Genomic DNA, 20073 nt, shown 5'->3' with positions numbered 1-20073 from the left:
CCAAAGGGGCCATCCTTTCCCTTTGAGGTACTTTCTGATTTCCGCTTCCCAAACAGGACACTATACTGCTGCTGGTCGCTGCGTCCATGAATTCTTCGGGGTTCATGAGGCGTTGCATTGCCTGCATTGCCATCTTTCCTCTCTGAATGCTTCTCTTGAAATTTGGAACAAGGGGTATTAAGGCGGTGCTGTAATTACGGGTACGGCTTTCGCTATTTTCCGGAATACAAACTCCCGACAGTTTTGTCGCAACAAAAATCTATCAGTTTACCTTATAGCCCTGTTCGTTACGCATGCATTAACACACTTCCGAATTATGAGGATTGATCAGAACTGCTTGAACACATGTGGTTTTTTCTGTTCCGAATTGGATTTCTAATTCAAATTTTGGGTTCTCCCGGAGTGGTTAAGCCACTTCTAGATCGGGTCCCGTCAGGATGTTGCCAGTAATATGTTGCTAACTTTTGGTTGGTTCAATTGGCTCTGTTTTATAACCTTTGCTCCAGATTCGCCAGGTATCTTTATAATACCGCCATGAGGTTCAAATTCAAGTACTGATCAATAACTCAACACACCAATTAGTAAGATTCAAATCAAAACACACTTATTATACACAGTCAATCGCTACTCATGCATACATTCTACTTAACAATCTATCTCTACAACTAACAGGACTATACTTAGCTTTGGACTGGCCCACCAGGTCAGGGGAACAAATGGCCTTTCTTCGGGTTCTGAGTCTGCGGGATTCAAAAGCTGGTATGGACTGGTAGCTAGGAGCGCCTGTCTCGTAGCGAGCGTTGACTTGAGACTTACGTTCTTTGGCAGCAGCTGGACAGGTCACTGTCAAGGGTTGGTTCGCGTTGCTGAGTGACCCTGTCAAGAAGGACAATTTGAACTTGGGGGCTTTACTTTATAGTTCCCAGGGGCTTCCCGCCCTTCGAGGTGGACCCCGTACCTGGTTTCAAGTGATTGGACTTTGTTCCAATCGCTTGGTTCAATTTCTCCAATACTGGAGCGGTTCCCTGATCGATGGGCGGTCTTCAGGTGTCTGTTAACCTCTTTTGTGTTGGCTCCTGCTGGCTTGGCCTTGTTTATCTCAAATGTTTTGATTGTTCCCGGGGATCGCTCTTTAGTAGGTAGATGGGCGCTACATTATTATGCAGATGGCTGCTTGTATCGATGCTGTCTGGGCTTTTGCAGAGTTTAATACACAGTAAACTTGCACCTGCTAGTTTCTGCCTGTGTTGGCTGAATTTCCCTTCAGCCTTTGCTGTTCTCCGTTTTACGTCGGGAATTGGCCAACCCAGGTGGCTACAACCCGCACGCAGTGAAACAAAAAAGAAGAAAATACAGTCATGAGGTTACATCGGCACATGGCCATTTCTCAATTCTGCCACAGTCCTTCTGCCTTCGCAAACTCCTCCACTGCTTCCGCCGTTCCAAAATAAAAGTCCCTGAGCTTGTAAGTCACCCTCAGCTTCGCTGGATATACAATGCCGCACTGCACCTTGCTAATGTACAGTGCCCTCTTCACCCGGTTGAAAGCAGCCCGCCTCCTTGCCAGCTCCACCGTAAAGTCCTGGTATACACGTATACCAGCTCCAGCCCACTGCACCACCCGCTTCTGCTTGGCCCAGCTCAGTATCTTCTCCTTCACACTGTACCTACGGAAGCACAGAGTCACTGCCCTTGGCGGCTCACTCGCCTTTGGTACAGGCCTCCACGTCCGATGAGCCCGATCCAGTTCATATCGGGAGGGATCCTCCCCCAATAGTTTCGCCAGCATCGTGGCAAAATACTCAGTCGGCCTTGGTCCTTCAACTCTTTTGGGCAGCCCCACAATCCTGAAATTCTGTCGCCTGGATCTGTTTTCCAGGTCTTCCATTTTTCCTCGCAGATCCTTGTTAATGTCCCATCACCTTCCGCATCTCCTTCCCCATCGAGGCAAGTTGATCACCGTGCTGCAATAACATCTCCTCCACTTCCTTCAGCGCCTCCCCTTGCTCTCGCACCTCCACCACTGCTCTCGCCCACGCCTTCGTCACCGGGGAAATTGCCTCCTCCACCAGCACACTCAAAACCTCTCTCATCTCCTTCCTCATTGTCTCCATGTATTTTGTAAACTGCCTTTTGAATTCCGTAGCCATCACCTTAGTTATTTCTTCAGCCGTAAGCAATGCGGCCTCCCCTGTTGCTCCAGCCGCCATTTTCCTTGGTGACCCCGCGGTGACCTTTCCACTCCCTGACGGACCTTCAGCTGTTTTCCGAACAGGAGCCCTCCATTGTGCGGCCGCCTCCTGCCCGTCGTCCTCAGAAGTAGCTTCTTGCCAGCATCTTCATTTTGGACACTCCGGGATGCCTGTTGTTAAGGTCCTTCAACACGATCACCTGGCCCTTCGTTGGAACAACAACTCTCGTGCCCCACAGGAGGTTACCACCTTCCACAGTCAGCTCCGAGAGCTTGGAGGAGAAAGCTTTCAAATCCCATCCTCATCGCCAATTTAATAAGCACACAGGGAGACCACGCTAAGTAAATTAAAGAAGCAACTTTTTTATTTACAGCAAAATATATACATAGCCCTACCGATTTACTTTTTTGCCAGGTGCCTTACTGGCCGACCTTTTATACAGAGGTTGATAGAGATCCCTCCCCCCCCCCCCTAGCGGAAGAGCTCATACTCCACGAGGAAGATAATCATTCCCACCCCGTAGGCCCTGTACGAGCTATTACAGGTTGCTCCGTCACCAGGGGCTGCTTTAGGGTAGTAAGCTTTTGTGAGTGTAGTTTTAAAAAAATTTAGAGTACCCAATTAATTTTTTCCAATTACGGGGCAATTTTAGCATGTTCAATCCACCTACCTTGCACATCTTTGGGTTGTGGGGGCGAAACCACGCAAACACGGGGAGAATGTGCAAACTCCACATGGACAGTGACCCAGAGCCGGGATCGAACCTGGGACCTCGGCGCCGTGAGACTGCAGTGCTACCACTGCGCCACCGTGCTGCCCTGTGAGTGTAGTTTTAACTGAATTCCTAGCAGTTGGGGCTAGGAACTGAGAGGGTGAATAACACTTAGCTCTGTTAGAAGCAGGAAAGCCATACAATGGAGTACGGTGCATAAAAGCAGGCTCCGGGTGAACTAAAGAACAGTTAGTTTTAGAAACCAGGCAATGGAAAATAAGCTCCTGGAATATTGAAGTAAAAAGGATCAAAAAAGAACTGCCTTTAGAGCAGGATGCTGTTCATGGAAGTCAAAAACAGACCTGGGAAGGAAGAGCTGATGAGGTTGGCTACAGACAAACCACATACCTGAAGCGATTGTAAGGTTTGGTGTCCTTATTTCCAATTTTTGAAGCAATGGTATTCTGTTGGGGACTGAATACCTGAGTTTGTGTCGAATTTTGGATGCATGTTGCAATTCGAGATAAAGGAAACCGAAAGAAGAGGTGGAAAACCTGGAGCGAAATTCTCCATCCTGCCCCGCCACATTTCTGCCCCGACCCGCTGGCGGGATGCTCCGTTACACCGGCCGGTCAATGGGGGTTCCCATTGTGGGGCAGCCCCACGCCGTCGGGAAACCCCCGGGCGCCAGCAAAACGGAGACTCCCGCCGGCGGAGAATGACGCCCCTGATTCTGGATTCATTGTTAAATGTGGAATGGAAGCTTTGTTTTAAAGGATAGTTGAAAAACCTGGAGTGATTCTTAATGAAAACAGCTGATGAAAGGCATTGTTGGAAGGTTGATTTTAAAGCGTATCTTTTTGGGAGTGGAGATTGGAAGCCCTCACGTGGTAATCATCTGAGGAGATCATGAGAGAAATCCACGGAAGATCAGTTGAGTGGCATTGGCCATTCAGTTCAGAGTGAGGTGTTATTTTTGAAAATTGGTAACACCAATTGGAACCACAACACTTCCCACCTTCATTGATCTATGCACATATATACCCAGGTCCCTCTGCTCCTGCACCACTTTAAGAATTTTACCCCTTATTTTACATTGCCTCTCCATGTTCTTCCTATCAAAATGCATCACTTCACACTTCCCCACATGAACTTCATCTGTCACCTATCTGCCAACTCTACTAACTTGTCTATATTCTTTTGAAGTTCTACACTGTCCGGTCGGGATGGTTGTGCAGTGGCTAGCATCCACTGGGTCACTGTCCTTGTGAAATTTGCACATTCTCCCCTTGTCTTGAGTGGGTCTCACCCCCACAACCCAAAGATGTGCAGGGAAGATGGATTGGCCATGATAAATTGCTCCTTAATTGAAAGAAAAACAAGTTCTACACTGTCCTCATCACAGTTTACAATACTTCCAAATTTTATGTCATCTGTAAATTTTGAAATAGTTCCCTGCACACCAAGATCTAGATCATTAATATATATCTCAGGAAAAGCAAGTGTCCCAATACTGACCCCTGGGGAATATGATTACAAACCCTCCTTCAGCCTGAAAAATATCCATTGGCCATTACTTCTCTGCTTCCTATTCAGCCAATTTTGTATCAACGTTACCACTGTCACTTTTATTCCATCAGTGATGACTTTTCTCACATTTCTTTGGTGTGGCACTGAACATAATGCCTTTTGAAGGTCCAAGGACACTACATCAACAGCATTACCCTCATCGACCCATTCTGTTACCTTTTCAAAAAACTCCCAACAAGTTAGTTAAACATAATTTTCCCTTTAGAACCCCATGCTTGCTCTTCCTAATCAACCCATATTTATCCATGTCAGTAGTAATTCTATTTTTGAATTTACTGAGCCAAGTTTAGATATTAATGTGGTTTATGGGCCACATGAATGGAGAGATTTGAATTAATTTGCAATATTATTTTCTGATTAGTTCAATTCACACTGTTTTTTTACTTTGTGTGTTAATATTAGGACAATGGATCTCTTGTCAGTGTTGTGTTACTGTCTGGTGACTTATGCGATTGTGCAGTTTGTTCGATTCTTGAGGGCTGATGCAGATTTTACTTTGTTGTGGGCTGAATACTTTGGAAACAAGCCAGGTACATAGACTCCAATTTATTTTTATATTCAATAAGTTAATATACTTTAATGTTTTGTTAAAACACCTTGGGCAAGTGCGCGGTCAATTACAGGCCCACTCATCCCAGAGTCACAACACAAGTGAATTAGCTAATAATTCTTCTAAAAATTCCTGAAGTCTTTGGTTTTTGACTGTCCAATAATTACAGTCACCAAGTTTGTAGGTTTAAACGCGATTACTATTTATTTGTACCAAGAATTATCATGAAATATGCAGTAAATACAACTGGATAACAAGCTAATACCTACTACCCACTAACTGGCCTACCCTCTACCCACACATGCAAGACAAACAAACACAGAGGGGGAAGGATTGAAAAATAATAAGGATGAAAGTCAAAAGAGCTTTTTCTTCAGATGGTGGTTCTTTAGCACACTTTTTCCACAGCACGCTTGCTGATTAAAGTCTCTGGTTTACAGCTGTTAATGATTTTTGCAGAGTCATTCATTCAGGGCCCCGCAGGTTAGGGAAAAATGCAATACTCAACAGGCAGCAGGCTTTCTGGAGAGACACTATTTCTCAGCAAACTGGGCCTTCAGTTTAAGGTTTGCATTCAGGCCTCTACCTTTCAGTAGAGAGAGTTGGTCAGTGCTGCCTTTGCCTTCCAGGAGAGAGAGTTAGATGATTTTGTACTCTGCCTGTACATGGATTCATCCAGACTTCTGCCTATTCAGAAACACAGGTTTCTGGAGAAAACGGAGAGGAGGGGATACCAGGTCCTTTCCTGGGCTGCCAATATCAAAACTGAAACCAAATTCAACGCTTGGAGCTCTGAAAAACATTCCAGTGGGATCAGTTCCAATCACCACCTTACTGGGTAGAGCACAGCCTTTTAAGATAATTCCTTGACCACCAGCCGAATCAATCAAACCGAGTCTCAGCCAATCTCTGTCATTTGCCGGTCAGTCTGTAACTCCAGTATGAACCAACACAGACTAACCCAGTGATTTCTCCTGCTTCTGAAATCCTCTGCTTGAATTAAAGTCACATGTCCATTAATCATCCATGGATCAAAAATGTAACGGCAAAAAAAAGTTATGGGAAATAAGGAAATAAACAGAAACTGAAAGGACCCTTACAGTTGTAAAAATGTAACAATTCTGCCAGTAAAAAAACTTATTTCCAATTTGAATGATCTGCATTTTTATTGACAAATTTCGATTTTCTCTTTTTATCTGCATTAGAAAATTTTTGCAATCCTGCAGCATTTAAATGAATGAAATTGTTCAGTTGGCAATGTATTTATGACATGAAAGTCAAAGTTTGATGCCTGTTCTGTGTTGAATGGTATTAGGGATACCACAATGAACCTCAGTTATCCTGGATTAAGGAGTGGAACGACCAGGCAACATTCCCATCGCCATTTTGGAAGTAAATCTCCATGGACTGTTTCTCACCATACTAGTCACAATGTAGGCAGAAACAGCAATTTCATCTGGCAGTTCAACAAATTAACTTCAAATTTAATTTTTCGTGTCATTCAGAATCTTAACTTCTGTATCATAATTCTGCTCAGCTGAGATTGACTCCCTGCCCCCAATCAAATAACCTGCCAACAATTACTTTCAACTCATATGACCTTTGGATAAGTTTATTGGATAATGTTACCTTTGGAACCATGTGTGAGCAGGTAAGGATCATCATCTTTGAGTGGAGAGAAAATAGGAATGAGATAGAGAATAAAATTAATTACAAAATTCAATAAAACCGTGGAAGAACATTTGGATCGTTAGATATTTTTGAATACACAAACACCTGGTCTAAAATGGTGCAGATTCAAAAAGTCCCAAGCTTTCTTCAGAAAAAGTTAAAATGTAGTCATTTTGAATTCATTGACACTTAGCTGCCTCAAAACAGCTTTATATATCGAGTGTACGAGAAATTTTCTCCTGTTTCCACTTATAAAATAAGTAATTTTTGTTCATCTCAAGTCTAAACTGTGTTGAGAGAAGGTCCACTTTGATTCCAAAGTAGGCTACTTGTGCACTGAGGAAATACCCAGGTGAAGCCCTATTGTTCTCAAATTGACTTTAAAATGAAGTAATATATAGAAAATATATATACACATATATCCAAAACAATAAATATGATTGCACTCCATATGTTGTTTGTGTAGAGTGACTTTAGCAATATTTGAACGTTTCATGACTTGGCAGTTTTGTGAGTTTTGTTTGGAGATGTAGACACAATTGTCCACAATCAGAAACGGCGGATTTTTTAAATGCGGAACAAAGAAATGGCTGACCAGCTAATTACATACTTTGGTTCTGTCTTCACAAAAGGGGACACAAATAACATACCAGAAATGTTGGGAACACAGGATTTAGTGAGAGGAAGGAACTGAAGGAGATCAGTATGAGTAGAGAAGTGCTATTGGAGAAATTGATGGGGTTGAATACAACAAACAAAAGAGAATCAATGGTCATCCCATAAACAATGTGCTCAAACCCCCCCATTGCAACCCTCCCCTCACCCCTCTAATATTTGATGGTATCCAATTCTTGAAAGTGCATGATAAACAATGCCCATGAATTGTAGAACCCTTCCATCCTCTCTCTCTCCCAAACTTCACCTTCTCGAGCGTCAAAAATTCCAGTAGGTCCCCCCATCAAGCCAAGGCACAGGGTAGAGAAGCTGACCTCCACCCCAGCAGAACCCACCTCCGGGCAATCCACGAGGCGAAAGCTAAAACATCTGCCCCCACATCCACCTGCAACCCGGGCTGGTCCAACACCCCAAGAATGGCATCTAGGGGCCCAAATGTTCCAAATTCACATGTACAACCCCTGGGATGATCTTAAAAACCTCATTCCTATACCCCTCCAGCTTCAGGCAGGGCCAAAACATGTGAACATGGTTGGCGGGGCTACCCACAGCACTCGCAAGGAGCATAACGACGTTAACGTCATGACGTGCCCGAACTGCGGCACCGCCCACTTAAAGCGACAATGCACTGCAGAAGGCAGGCGATGTTTAAATTGTGGGAAGCCTGGACATTATGCAGCCTTGTGCAGACGGTCTGCACCACCAGTCGGGCCAGCGATCCCAATTCCAACGCAAACGCGTTCGATGTGTATAGCAAGGTTTACTGGATTCAGATCCTGGTAGCACATGGGGCTGGTTTAGCACAGGGCTAAATCGCTGGCATTGAAAGCAGACCAAGGCAAGTCAGCAGCACGGTTCAATTCCCGTACCAGCCTCCCCGAACAGGCGCCGGAATGTGGCGACTAGGGGCATTTCACAGTAACTTCATTTGACGCCTACTTGTGACAAGCGATTTTCATTTTCATTTCACTACGGATCCAGAGGACGACTGCCTGGAGTCGCCCTATCGCGTGGGCGTCATCACTACATGTGAGTATGCCTCTTCAAATTCAGCAAGACGCCTATCTATCCTCAATGTGGATTCCGCAGACGAATGGCATGCTGTCACACAAGTTAATCAATGCAGCATCCAGTTCAAGCTGGACACTGGTGCTTCTGCCAATCTCATCTCTCAAGCTGATTTTGACCGCATTAAAAAGCAACCCAAAATTCTTCCGCCAGCCTGCCAGCTCCTTGATTATAATGGCAATGCCATAACTGCACTAGGATCTTGTCATCTATTCGTCTCCAACAAGACCATCAATGTCATACTGCGATTGAAATCGTCAAGCCTGTTAAGGCATCCCTGCTCAGTGCCCATGCATGCAAGCTACTCAACCTCGTACAGCGAGTCCATGCCATGTCTTCTTCTAATGTGGATCTTCAGGCTGACATTGATGACATCCTTGCTCAATATCCAGATGTGTTTGATGGAATGGGCACTCTGCCATACTGCTACAAGATCCTACTCAGGCCTGATGCCATGCCTGTAATCCATGCACCACGCTGGGTGGCGACTCCTCTGAAGGAATGTTTAAAGGCACAGCTGCAGGAGCTCCAAGACCAGGGCATCATCTCCAAAGTGACAGAACCGACTGACTGGGTCAGCTCGATGGTCTGTGTGAAGAAGCCCTGAGGAGAGTTGCGGATATGCATAGATCCCAAAGATCTTAACCAGAACATAATGCGGGAACATTACCCGATCCCAAAGCAGGAGGAACTGACCAGTGAGATGGCACACGCCAAATTCTTCACAAAGCTAGATGCATCACATGGTTTCTGGCAGATACAACTGGACGGGTCCAGCAGGAAGCTCTGCACGTTCAACACACCATTTGACAGGTACTGTTATAATCATATGGCGTTCGGCATTGTCTCAGCCTCTGAAATCTTCCACAGGATCATGGAGCAGATGATGGAGGGCATTGAGGGTGTGCGTGTCTACGTAGATGATGTAATCATATGGTCCACGACCCCCGAGGAACACACATCTCGTCTCAAACATATCTCTCGACGTGTCCATGCAAACGGCCTCAAGCTGAACAAGGCCAAGTGCTCCTTTGGCATGTCAACCATCAAGTTCTTGGGCAACCAGATATCCCAGCAGGGTGTGCGACCAGATTCGGACAAGGTCAAGGCCATTAACGCCATAAAGACCCCAGGACACAAGAAGGCGGAGGGGTACTACGCTTCCTCGGAATGGTGAACTTCTTGGGAAAATTAATTCCCAACTTGGCCTCACACACCACGGCTCTCAGGCATCTGGTGACGAAGTCCACTGCATTCCAGTGGCTACCCACACATCAAACAGAGTGGCTCGAGCTCAAAGCAAAGCTCACCACTGCTCCGGTACTAGCATTTTTTGACCCGGACAGGGAAACAAAAATCTCCACGGGACGCAAGCCAGGACGTCATTGATGCGGTGCTCCTCCAGAGGGATGACTCCTCGTCCTGGGCTCCAGTTGCTTATGCGTCAAGGGCCATGACTCCTACTGAACAGAGGGATGCCCAAATCGAAAAGAGTGCCTGGGCCTCCTAACCGGCATTGTAAAGTTCCATGACTACGTCTACGGTATTCATTCATTCATTCATTCATTCATTCACAGTGGAGACTGACCACAGATCCTTGGTCCATAACAATCATAAGGACTTGAATGACATGACGCCCAGGCTTCAGCGAATTCTCCTTCGACTCCGAAGGTACGATTTTGAGTTAGTATACACACCAGGCAAGGAGCTGATAATTACGGATGCCCTGTCACGCTCCATCACCTCGCCCTGTGAACAGGTTGACTTCATCCGCCAGATTGAGGCACAGGTGCAGCCGTGTGCCAGCAACCTCCCGGCATCAAATGAAAGAGTGATCAGCATTCGTGAAGAGATTGCCAAAGACCCTCTTCTGCAGCGTATAATGCACACCTTGCAAATGGTTGGCAAAAAGGGCAATGCCCTCAGTTCTTTAATGTGAAGGATGACCTGACAGTGGTCGAGGGGATCCTCCTCAAGCTAGTTCGTACCGTTATTCCTCACAGTCTGCAGAGCTTAGTGCTCAAACAAATCCACGAGGGACACCTAGGTGTCGAAAAGTGTAGGCGCAGGGCCCAGCAGGCTGTCTATTGGCCTGGAATCAGCCAGGACATATCCAACATGGTCCTCAATTGTGCGACCTGCCAGCGTTTCCAGCCTGCTCAAACAAAAGAAACATTCCAGCAACACAAGATCGTGACCTCTCAGTGGTCCAAGGTGGGAATCGACCTTTTTCACGTCAATGGGTGTGACTATATGCCCATCATAGATTACTCCTCAAATTACCCGGAAGTTGTGAAGCTGTCAGACCTCACATCAAGGACAGTCATCAAGGCCTGCAAGGAGGCATTTGCCAGGCATGGCATTCCACTCACTGTCATGAGTGACAATCGTCCCTGCTTCCACAGCCAAGAGTGGTCCAATTTCGCCAAGTCGTACCAATTCAACTGTGGTAGTCTGTATTAGGGGTATTACGGTACCTAGGTTGAGGCTGTAAGACCATTGGTGTGGGAGATACCTGAGGCATGAAGATCATTGGTGAAGCCTGCCTGCTGGTTCCGACCAGTAAGGCAGAGTATAAGAGTCTGTGTCTCCCTCGCAGCCGCCTTCTGTACCTGCGCTGCTGGGGGAAACATCTAGTCCAATAAAGCCTTCAATTGCCATCCAATCTCGCTTCTGGAGTTATTGATCGAGCATCAATTTATTGGACTAAAGTTTAAAGAATGGAGCTCCGAATCAAGCCGGAGTGTCTGCAACTCAGCTCCCACGCGGCAAACTCAGCGGCAACCTTAACACTGGCTGGCGTGCTTCAAAGGGTACCTCAGGACGGCCACGACTGCACCTACGGAGGACCAGAAACTGCAAGTTCTCCACTCGAGGGTGAGCCCAGAGATCTACACCCTCATCGAGGATGCGGACGATTTTGAGGCCGCGATGGCCCTGTTGAAAGGACACTACATTCGCCCAGTAAACCAGGTTTATGCCCAGCATCTGCTAGCGACAAGGCGACAAATCCCGTCTCAAGCCCACACTACCTGCAGTCCAATGGGAAGGTCGAGAAAGGGGTCCATCTAGTGAAGCAACTGTTCTGCAAGGCTACGGACTCTGCTTCTGACTTCAACCTTGCGCTGTTGCCGTACAGGGCAACCCCTCTGTCCACCAGTATGTCTCCGGCTCAACTCCTCATGAATAGAGATCTGCGGACGACTGATCCAGCCATACACCCAGACCTAGATCACCTCCCAGTGCTGCAAAAGGTGCAGCAACTCAGGAATGGCAAAAGCTGACGTACGATGCTCATGCTACCGATTTGCCTGTACTATCTCCGGAAGGTGCTGTTCGCATCAAGCTACCTGATGGAGGCTGGTCAGCCCCAGCTGTTGTTGTTCGACAGACTGCTCCCAGATTGTTTGTAGTTCGTATGGCTGATGGCTAATTTGTCAGGCGCAACAGCAGGGCACTACGCAAACTTGCCTGCCCACCACCAAATCTCACCTTTCCAGATGTTGTTATGCCTCCTCCGGATACCTCGCACCATGAGGCCACCAATCTGGCAGCAATCCCGCCTGTCAAGGTGCGGTCGTCCCCACCTCCACCTCTCAGGCGGTCGACAAGGATCAGATGCAAGCCCCATAGATTGGACTTATAGACATTTACCTTGTAAATTTTGTTCTGTATCTGCACGCTAGACAACTCTTATGTATATATTCATCCACTCGCCATTTAATGTAAATAGTTGTACATGTAAATACAGTCGCATATGCTCCAAGCAACCAACATTTTTTTTTTAAAAAGGGGAGTTGTCATGATATGCACTCATGCACATAATGATATACAGATAGGCAGTGACAGACACCCAGTACAGCCAATCAACACACAGGACAGAGCACACCAATCACCAGGCAGAACACCAGAAGGTGGTCTCCTACTATAAATCACACGAGGCATCAACACTGCTTCTTTCCACTGGTGACAACTGTAGTGAAAGTCAGGGTGTATATATCAGTTAGCACCTTCTACAGGTGGCTCAGAGCTAGTCTGGTCTAATTAGTTATAGTAAGCACGCTTAGATTAATAGAGTCTCAAACCCACAGCGAACTGTGTGCACTGCTTAACAAGTTCTATAAAGCGTATTGAACCAACACCATAGTTTGGAGTCTACTTTCAAGTACAACTGCATCCAGTTGCATTCCGTGTTACCCCAGGGTGATTAACACATCAAGTGGATGAAAGCGAGTGGATGAATATATACCTAAGAGGTGTCGAGCGTGCATGTACAGAACACAATTTTCAAGATAAATGTCTATATGTCCAATCTTTGGGGCTTGTCGACCGCCTGAGAGGTGGAGGTGGGGACGACGGCACCTTGACAGACGGGATTGTTACCAGATTGGTGGCCTTGTGGTGCGAGGTGTCCAGAGGAGGCACAACAACATATGGAAAAGTAGGATCTGGTGGCGGGCAGGCAACTTTGCGCAGCGACCTTCTGTTGCGCCTGACAATGGAGCCATCAGCCATACGAACTACAAACGATCTGGGATCAGCCTGTCGAACAACAACAGCTGGAGCTGACCAGCCTCCATCAGGTAGCTTGATCTGAACAGCATCTTCCAGAGATAGCACAGGCAAATCGGTAGCATGAGCATCGTACGTCAGCATTTGCCGGTTCCTGAATTGCTGCGCCTTTTGCAGCACTGGGAGGTGATCCAGGTCTGGTAAGTGTATGGCTGGAACAGTCGTCCGCAGATCTCTATTCATGAGGAGTTGAGCCGGAGACATACTGGTGGACAGAGGGGTTGCCCTGTATGCCAACTGCGCAAGGTTGAAGTCAGGAGCAGAGTCCGCATCCTTGCAGAGCAGTTGCTTCACTATATGGACCCCTTTCTCAACCTTCCCGTTGTAGTGTGGGCTTGAGGTGATGTGGTTGAATTGGTATGACTTGGCGAAATTGGACCACTCTTACCTGTGGAAGCAGGGACCATTGTCACTCATGACAGTGAGTGGAATGCCATGCCTGGCAAATGTCGCCTTGCAGGCCTTGATGACTGTCCTTGATGTGAGGTCTGACAGACTCACAGCTTCCAGGTAATTTGAGAAGTAATCTATGATGAGCATATAGTCACGCCCAGTGACGTGAAAAAGGTCGATTCCCACCTTGGACCACTGAGAGGTCACGATCTTGTGTTGCTGGAGTGTTTCTTTTGTTTGAGCAGGCTGGAAACGCTGGCAGGTCGCACAATTGAGGACCATGTTGGATATGTCCTGGCTGATTCCAGGCCAATAGCCAGCCTGCTGGGCCCTGCGCCTACACTTTTCGACACCTAGGTGTCCCTCGTGGATTTGTTTGAGCACTAAGTTCTGCAGACTGTGAGGAATAACGATACGATCTAGTTTGAGGAGAATCCCCTCGACCACTGTCGGGTCGTCCTTCACATTGAAGAACTGAGGGCATTGCCCTTTTTGCCAGCCATTTGCAAGGTGGTGCATTACACGCTGCAGAAGAGGGTCCTTGGCAGTCTCTTCTCGAATGTTGATCACTCTTTCATCTGACGCCGGGAGGTTGCTGGCACACAGCTGCACCTGTGCCTCAATCTGGCGGATGAAGTCAACCTGTTCACAGGGCGAGGTGATGGAGCGGGACAGGGCGTCCGCAATTATCAGCTCCTTGCCTGGTGTGTATACTAACTCAAAATCGTACCTTCGGAGTCGAAGGAGAATTCGCTGAAGCCTGGGCGTCATGTCATTCAAGTCCTTATGAATGATATGGACCAAGCGTTTGTGGTCAGTCTCCACTCTGAATGTAGGTAGACTGTTGACGTCATGGAACTTTACAATGCCGGTTAGGAGGCCCAGGCACTCTTTTCGATTTGGGCATACCTCTGTTCAGTAGGAGACATGGCCCTTGACGCATAAGCAACTGGAGCCCAGGACGAGGAGTCATCCCTCTGGAGGAGCACCGCACCAATGCCGTCCTGGCTTGCGTCCGTGGAGATTTTTGTTTCCCTGTCTGGGTCAAAAAACACTAGTACCAGAGCAGTGGTGAGCTTTGCTTTGAGCTCGAGCCACTCTGTTTGATGTGTGGGTAGCCACTGGAATGCAGTGGACATCTTCACCAGATGCCTGAGAGCCGTGGTGTGTGAGGCCAAGTTGGGAATTAATTTTCCCAAGAAATTCACCATTCCGAGGAAGCGTAGTACCCCCTCCGCCTTCTTGTCTCCCGGGGTCTTCATGGCGTTAATGGCCTTGACCTTGTCCGAATCTGGTCGCACACCCTGCTGGGATATCTGGTCGCCCAAGAACTTGATGGTTGACATGCCAAAGGAGCACTTGGCCTTGTTCAGCTTGAGGCTGTTGGAATGGACACATTGAAAGACTTGTTTGAGACGAGAAATGTGTTCCTCGGGGGTCGTGGACCATATGATTACATCATCTATGTAGACACGCACACCCTCAATGCCCTCCATCATCTGCTCCATGATCCTGTGGAAGATTTCAGAGGCTGAGACAATGCTGAATGGCATACGGTTATAACAGTACCTGCCAAATGGTGTGTTGAACGTGCAGAGCTTCCTGCTGGACTCGTCCAATTGTATCTGCCAGAAACCACGTGATGTATCTAGCTTCGTGAAGAATTTGGCGTGTGCCATCTCACTGGTCAGTTCCTCCCGCTTCGGGATCGGGTAGTGTTCCCACATTATTTTCTGGTTAAGATCTTTGGGATCTATGCATATCCGCAACTCTCCTCAGGGCTTCTTCACACAGACCATCAAGCTGACCCAGTCAGTCGGTTCCATCACTTTGGAGATGATGCCCTGGTCTTGGAGCTCCTGCAGCTGTGCCTTTAAACATTCCTTCAGAGGAGCCGGCACCCGGCGTGGTGCATGGATTACAGGCATGGCATCAGGCCTGAGTAGGATCTTGTAGCAGTATGGCAGAGTGCCCATTCCATCAAACACATCTGGATATTGAGCAAGAATGTCATCAATGTCAGCCTGAAGATCCACATTGGAAGAAGACATGGCATGGACTCGCTGTACGAGGTTGAGTAGCTTGCATGCATGGGCACCGAGCAGGGATGCCTTATCAGGCTTGACGACTTCAATCGCATTGTGACATTGATGGTCTTGTTGGAGACAAATAGATGACAAGATCCTAATGCAGTTATGGCATTGCCATTATAATCGAGCAGCTGGCAGGCTGGCGGAAGAATGTTGCGTTGCTTTTTAATGCGGACAAAATCAGCTTGAGAGATGAGATTGGCAGAAGCACCAGTGTCCAGCTTGAACTGGATGCTGCATTGATTAACTTGTATGACAGCACGCCATTCGTCCGTGGAATCCACATTGAGGACAGATAGGCGTCTTGCTGAATTTGAAGAGGCATACTCACATGTAGTGACGATGCCCACACAATAGGGGGACTCCAGGCAGTCGCCCTCTGGATCCGTAGTGCTACCAGGATCAGAATCCAGTTAACCTTGCTGTACACATCGAACGCGCTTGCGTTGGAATTGGGATCGCTGGCCCTTGATTGGTGGTGCAGACCTGCACAAGGCTGCATAATGTCCAGGCTTCCCGCAATTTAAACATCGCCTGCCTTTTGCAGGTCATTGCCATTTTAAGTGGGCAATGCCGCAGTTCGGGCACGTCATGACGGTGACGTCGTTACGCTCCGTGCGTCATCGCACATGCACAGTGCGGTCAGTCGACGTTCGCACCTGTGCAGTTTGGTTTTCGGCCGCTTCGTTCTCCCGTTCATGTTGCGCATGCGTGGGGCCCTGGGAAAAGCACGCGAAATGGCCGCTTTCATCGATACTGAGGCGCTGCATCTGGGCGATGGCCTGTACACTCTCTGCTTCGTGGGAGGCAAGTTTTTCGTATTCTGCCGATTTGAAACAGGAGTACCGATTTCTCGCATGCTCATGCACTATACACGTCTCGATTGTGACTGGCGGGGATATGTGCTTAATTTTGTGGAGCTGCTCCTGCAAGGAATTGGAGTGCACCCCAAACATGATCTGATCCCTGATCATGGAATCATCGGTTGCATCATAATTGCAGGACTGCGCTAATATACAGAGATGAGTTAGAAAGGATTGGAACGGTTCATCCTTACCTTGAAGGCGTTGCTGGAAGATATAGCGCTCAAAGGTCTCGTTTGTTTTGACTTCACTGTGACTATCGAACTTCTCCAAAACGGTCTTGTCCTGGCCATCAGTAAAATTAAGCGAGTTGAAAATCTGGATGGCTTGGCCCCCCGCAGTTGATAGGAGCAGCGCGATTTTTCTGGCATCGGACACATCCTAGAGGTCAGAGACCTCAATGTAGAGAAGGAACCTTTGCTTGAAGACCCGCCAGTTGGTGCCGAGATTGCCGAAGATCCGTAGCTGTGGAGGGGCCTGGATCTTGTCCATGCCGCTGGAAGGCACTTGCTGGTCGTCACGGAATCACTCGAGGTAAGCCACTTGGAGATAGTAGACTACGCGTACCATGTCATGTTAATCACCCAGGGGTAACACTGACTGCAACTGATGCAGTTGTACTTGAAAGTAGACTCCAAACTATGGTGTTGGTTCAATACGCTTTATTGAACTTGTTAAGCAGTGCATACAGTTTGCTGTGGGTTTGACACTCTACTAATCGAAGCGTGCTTACTATAACTAACTAGACCAGACTAGCTCTGAGCCACATGTAGAAGGCGCTAACTGATATATACACCCGGACTGTCACTCCAGTTGTCACCAGTGGAAAGAGGCAGAGTGTTGATGCCTCGTGTGTTTTATAGTGGGAGACAACCTTCTAGTGTTCTGCCTGGTGATTGGTTATGTTCTGTTCTGTGTGTTGATTGGCTGTACTGGGTGTCTGTCACTGCCTGTCTGTATCTCATTATGTGCATGAGTGCATATTATGACAAAACCAATAAAATTCCAGCAGGACTAAACAGGATAGATGCAAGAAGGATGTTCCCAATGGTGGGGCGTCCAGAATCGGGGTCACAATTTGAGAATGTGAGTAGATCATTTCGGATGGAGATGAGGAGAAATTTCTTCACCCACAGAGTCATCGGCCTGCAGAATTCGCGACCACGGAAAGCAGTTGAGGCCAAAACACTCTGTTTTCAAGAAGCAATTCGTTTTGCATTTGGGGCGAAGGGGATCATAGGATATGGGAGAAAGGCGGGATCAATTTGAGTTGGATGATCAGACATAATCATGAATGGCGGAGCAGGCTCGAAGAGCTGAAGCGCCTCCTCCTGGACCTATTTTCTACGTTTGTATGTTAATAGGATGTCAGATTTTTAGATTATATTGGAAGGTCTGTATAAAAGTGCATGCAATTCTCTTGCTTTTGGAAAAGGATTATCTTTTTTTTAAAAAGGTATTCTCAGGGTGTAGATGTTGCTGGAAAAGACATTAATGTCCATCACTACTGACCCATACAATTGAGTGGCATTCTAGGCCACCTTAGAGGTTCTGACAGCTAGTTGGTGAAGGAGACCAGTAGTGAATCCTTACTCAGTTTTAGATTTATTTACAAAATGAAGCATTACAAATGTATAGTGTCTAATTCTACAATCCAACACCAATGTCAATAAGTGCATCTTTGTACTTTTATTATTATAGTCATAATTTAAGTCCACAGAATACAGGCTGACACAATTATTTTATAACCTAGGCAGGTTAGCAGCTTTCCTGAAATGTATACAGGGCATTGTGTATACATCCCCACCCCCACCACCGCTTGATCAAGTTCTTTCTCCCAGATTGATATGAGCGCAGTACAAGCCTTGACAATATGCTGTGCAGTTACATTTGTGCGCGCTCTCACTGTAGTCTGGAGTTTAATGTTTGTGATACTGTGTTGCAAGCATCCATGTATCGGTCCATGTACAATGAGACATTTCTATTCAGAGTTGCCCAGCGAATCCGGCCCTGGGTCACTGTCCGTGTGGAGTTTGCACATTCTCCCCATGTCATGGGGGTTTTACCCCCACAACTCAAAGATCTGCAGGTTAGGTGGATTTACCATGCTAAATTGCCCCTTAATTGGGAAAAAAAAATAATTGGGTATTCTAAATTGATAAAAACAAAAGAGTTGCCCAGTGAACCTACAAGTTTGCTAACACACTTCCTGAAACATTTATCAGTTATTCTCTGTAAGAGCCCCTGGGCGTTTGCCATGGTGATTTGCGATTTCACCTGCTGCGTGATCTCGGAGTCCACCTTCTCTCTGACCCGCCCTTCGAAGACGAAATCAGCGTCTCTGAACGTACTCAAGTAATTATTCAATGAATGCCCTCATCTGTACACAATTACTATAATTCATATATTTAAACATTAAGACCATAAAACCATAAGACACAGGAGCGGAAGTAAGGCCATTCGGCCCATCGGGTCCACTCCACCATTCAATCATGGCTGATTTCAACTCCATTTATCCGCTCTCTCTCCATAGCCCTTAATTCCTCGAGAAATCAGGAATTTATCAACTTCTGTCTTAAAGACACTCAACGTCCCGGCCTCCACCGCCCTCTGTGGCAATGAATTCCACAGACCCACCACTCTCTGGCTGAAGAAATTTCTCCTCATCTCTGTTCTAAAGTGACTCCCTTTTATTCTAAGGCTGTGCCCCCGGGTCCTAGTCTCCCCTGCTAATGGAAACAACTTCCCTACGTCCACCCTATCAAAGCCATTCACTATCTTGTAAGTTTCAATGAGATCTCCCCTCAACCTCCTAAACTCCAATGAATATAATCCCAGGATCCTCAGACGTTCATCGTATGTTAGGCCTACCATTCCTAGGATCATCCGTGTGAATCTCCGCTAGACCCGCTCCAGTGCCAGTATGTCCTCCCTGAGGTGCGGGGCCCAAAATTGCTTTCAGTATTTTAAATGGGGCCTAACTAGTGCTTTATAAAGCTTCAGAAGTGCATCCCTGCTTTTATATTCCAAGCCTCTTGAGATAAATGACAACATTGCATTTGCTTTCTTAATTATGGACTCAACCTGCAAGTTTACCTTTAGAGAATCCTGGACTCGGACTCCCAAGTCCCTTTGCACTTCAGCATTATGAATTTTGTCACAGTTTAGAAAATAGTCCATGCCTCTATTTTTTCCAAAGTGCAAGACCTCACACTTGCCCACGTTGAATTTCATCAGCCATTTCTTGGACCACTCTCCTAAACTGTCTAAATCTTTCTGCAGCCTCCCCACCTCCTCAATACTACCTGCCCCTCCACCTATCTTTGTATCATCGGCAAACCTAGCCAGAATGCCCCCAGTCCCGTCATCTAGATCGTTAATATATAAAGAGAACAGCTGTGGCCCCAACACTGAACCCCGCGGGACACCACTCGTCACCGGTTACCATTCCGAAAAACAACCTTTTATCCCAACTCTCTGCCTTCTGCCTGACAGCCAATCGTCAATCCATGTTAGTACCTTGCCTCGAAAACCATGGGCCCTTATTTTACTCAGCAGTCTCCCGTGAGGCACTTTATCAAAGGCCTTTTGGAAGTCAAGATAGATAACATCCATTGGCTCTCCTTGGTCTAACCTATTTGTTATCTCTTCAAAGAACTCTAACAGGTTTGTCAGGCACGACCTCCCCTTACTAAAT

The 20073-nt window shown here is 46.9% G+C and overlaps 1 protein-coding gene across 1 annotated transcript in view; it reads left to right on the top strand.

Moving 5' to 3' along the window:
• The window catches only part of dhrs7 (dehydrogenase/reductase (SDR family) member 7), a 95877-nt gene that overhangs the window by 52764 nt on the left and 23040 nt on the right, over nt 1–20073 (top strand). The window contains exon 2 of the mRNA XM_072491747.1: nt 4897–5024. Coding sequence (XP_072347848.1) covers nt 4897–5024 — 128 coding nt within the window. The remainder of the gene's footprint in view (nt 1–4896; nt 5025–20073) is intronic.

Source organism: Scyliorhinus torazame, chromosome 2 (genome assembly GCF_047496885.1).
Source record: "Scyliorhinus torazame isolate Kashiwa2021f chromosome 2, sScyTor2.1, whole genome shotgun sequence".
NCBI classification, from domain to species: Eukaryota; Metazoa; Chordata; class Chondrichthyes; order Carcharhiniformes; family Scyliorhinidae; genus Scyliorhinus; species Scyliorhinus torazame.
Note: the sequence above shows the minus strand (reverse complement) of the source record. Positions and strands in the feature narration are given on the sequence as shown.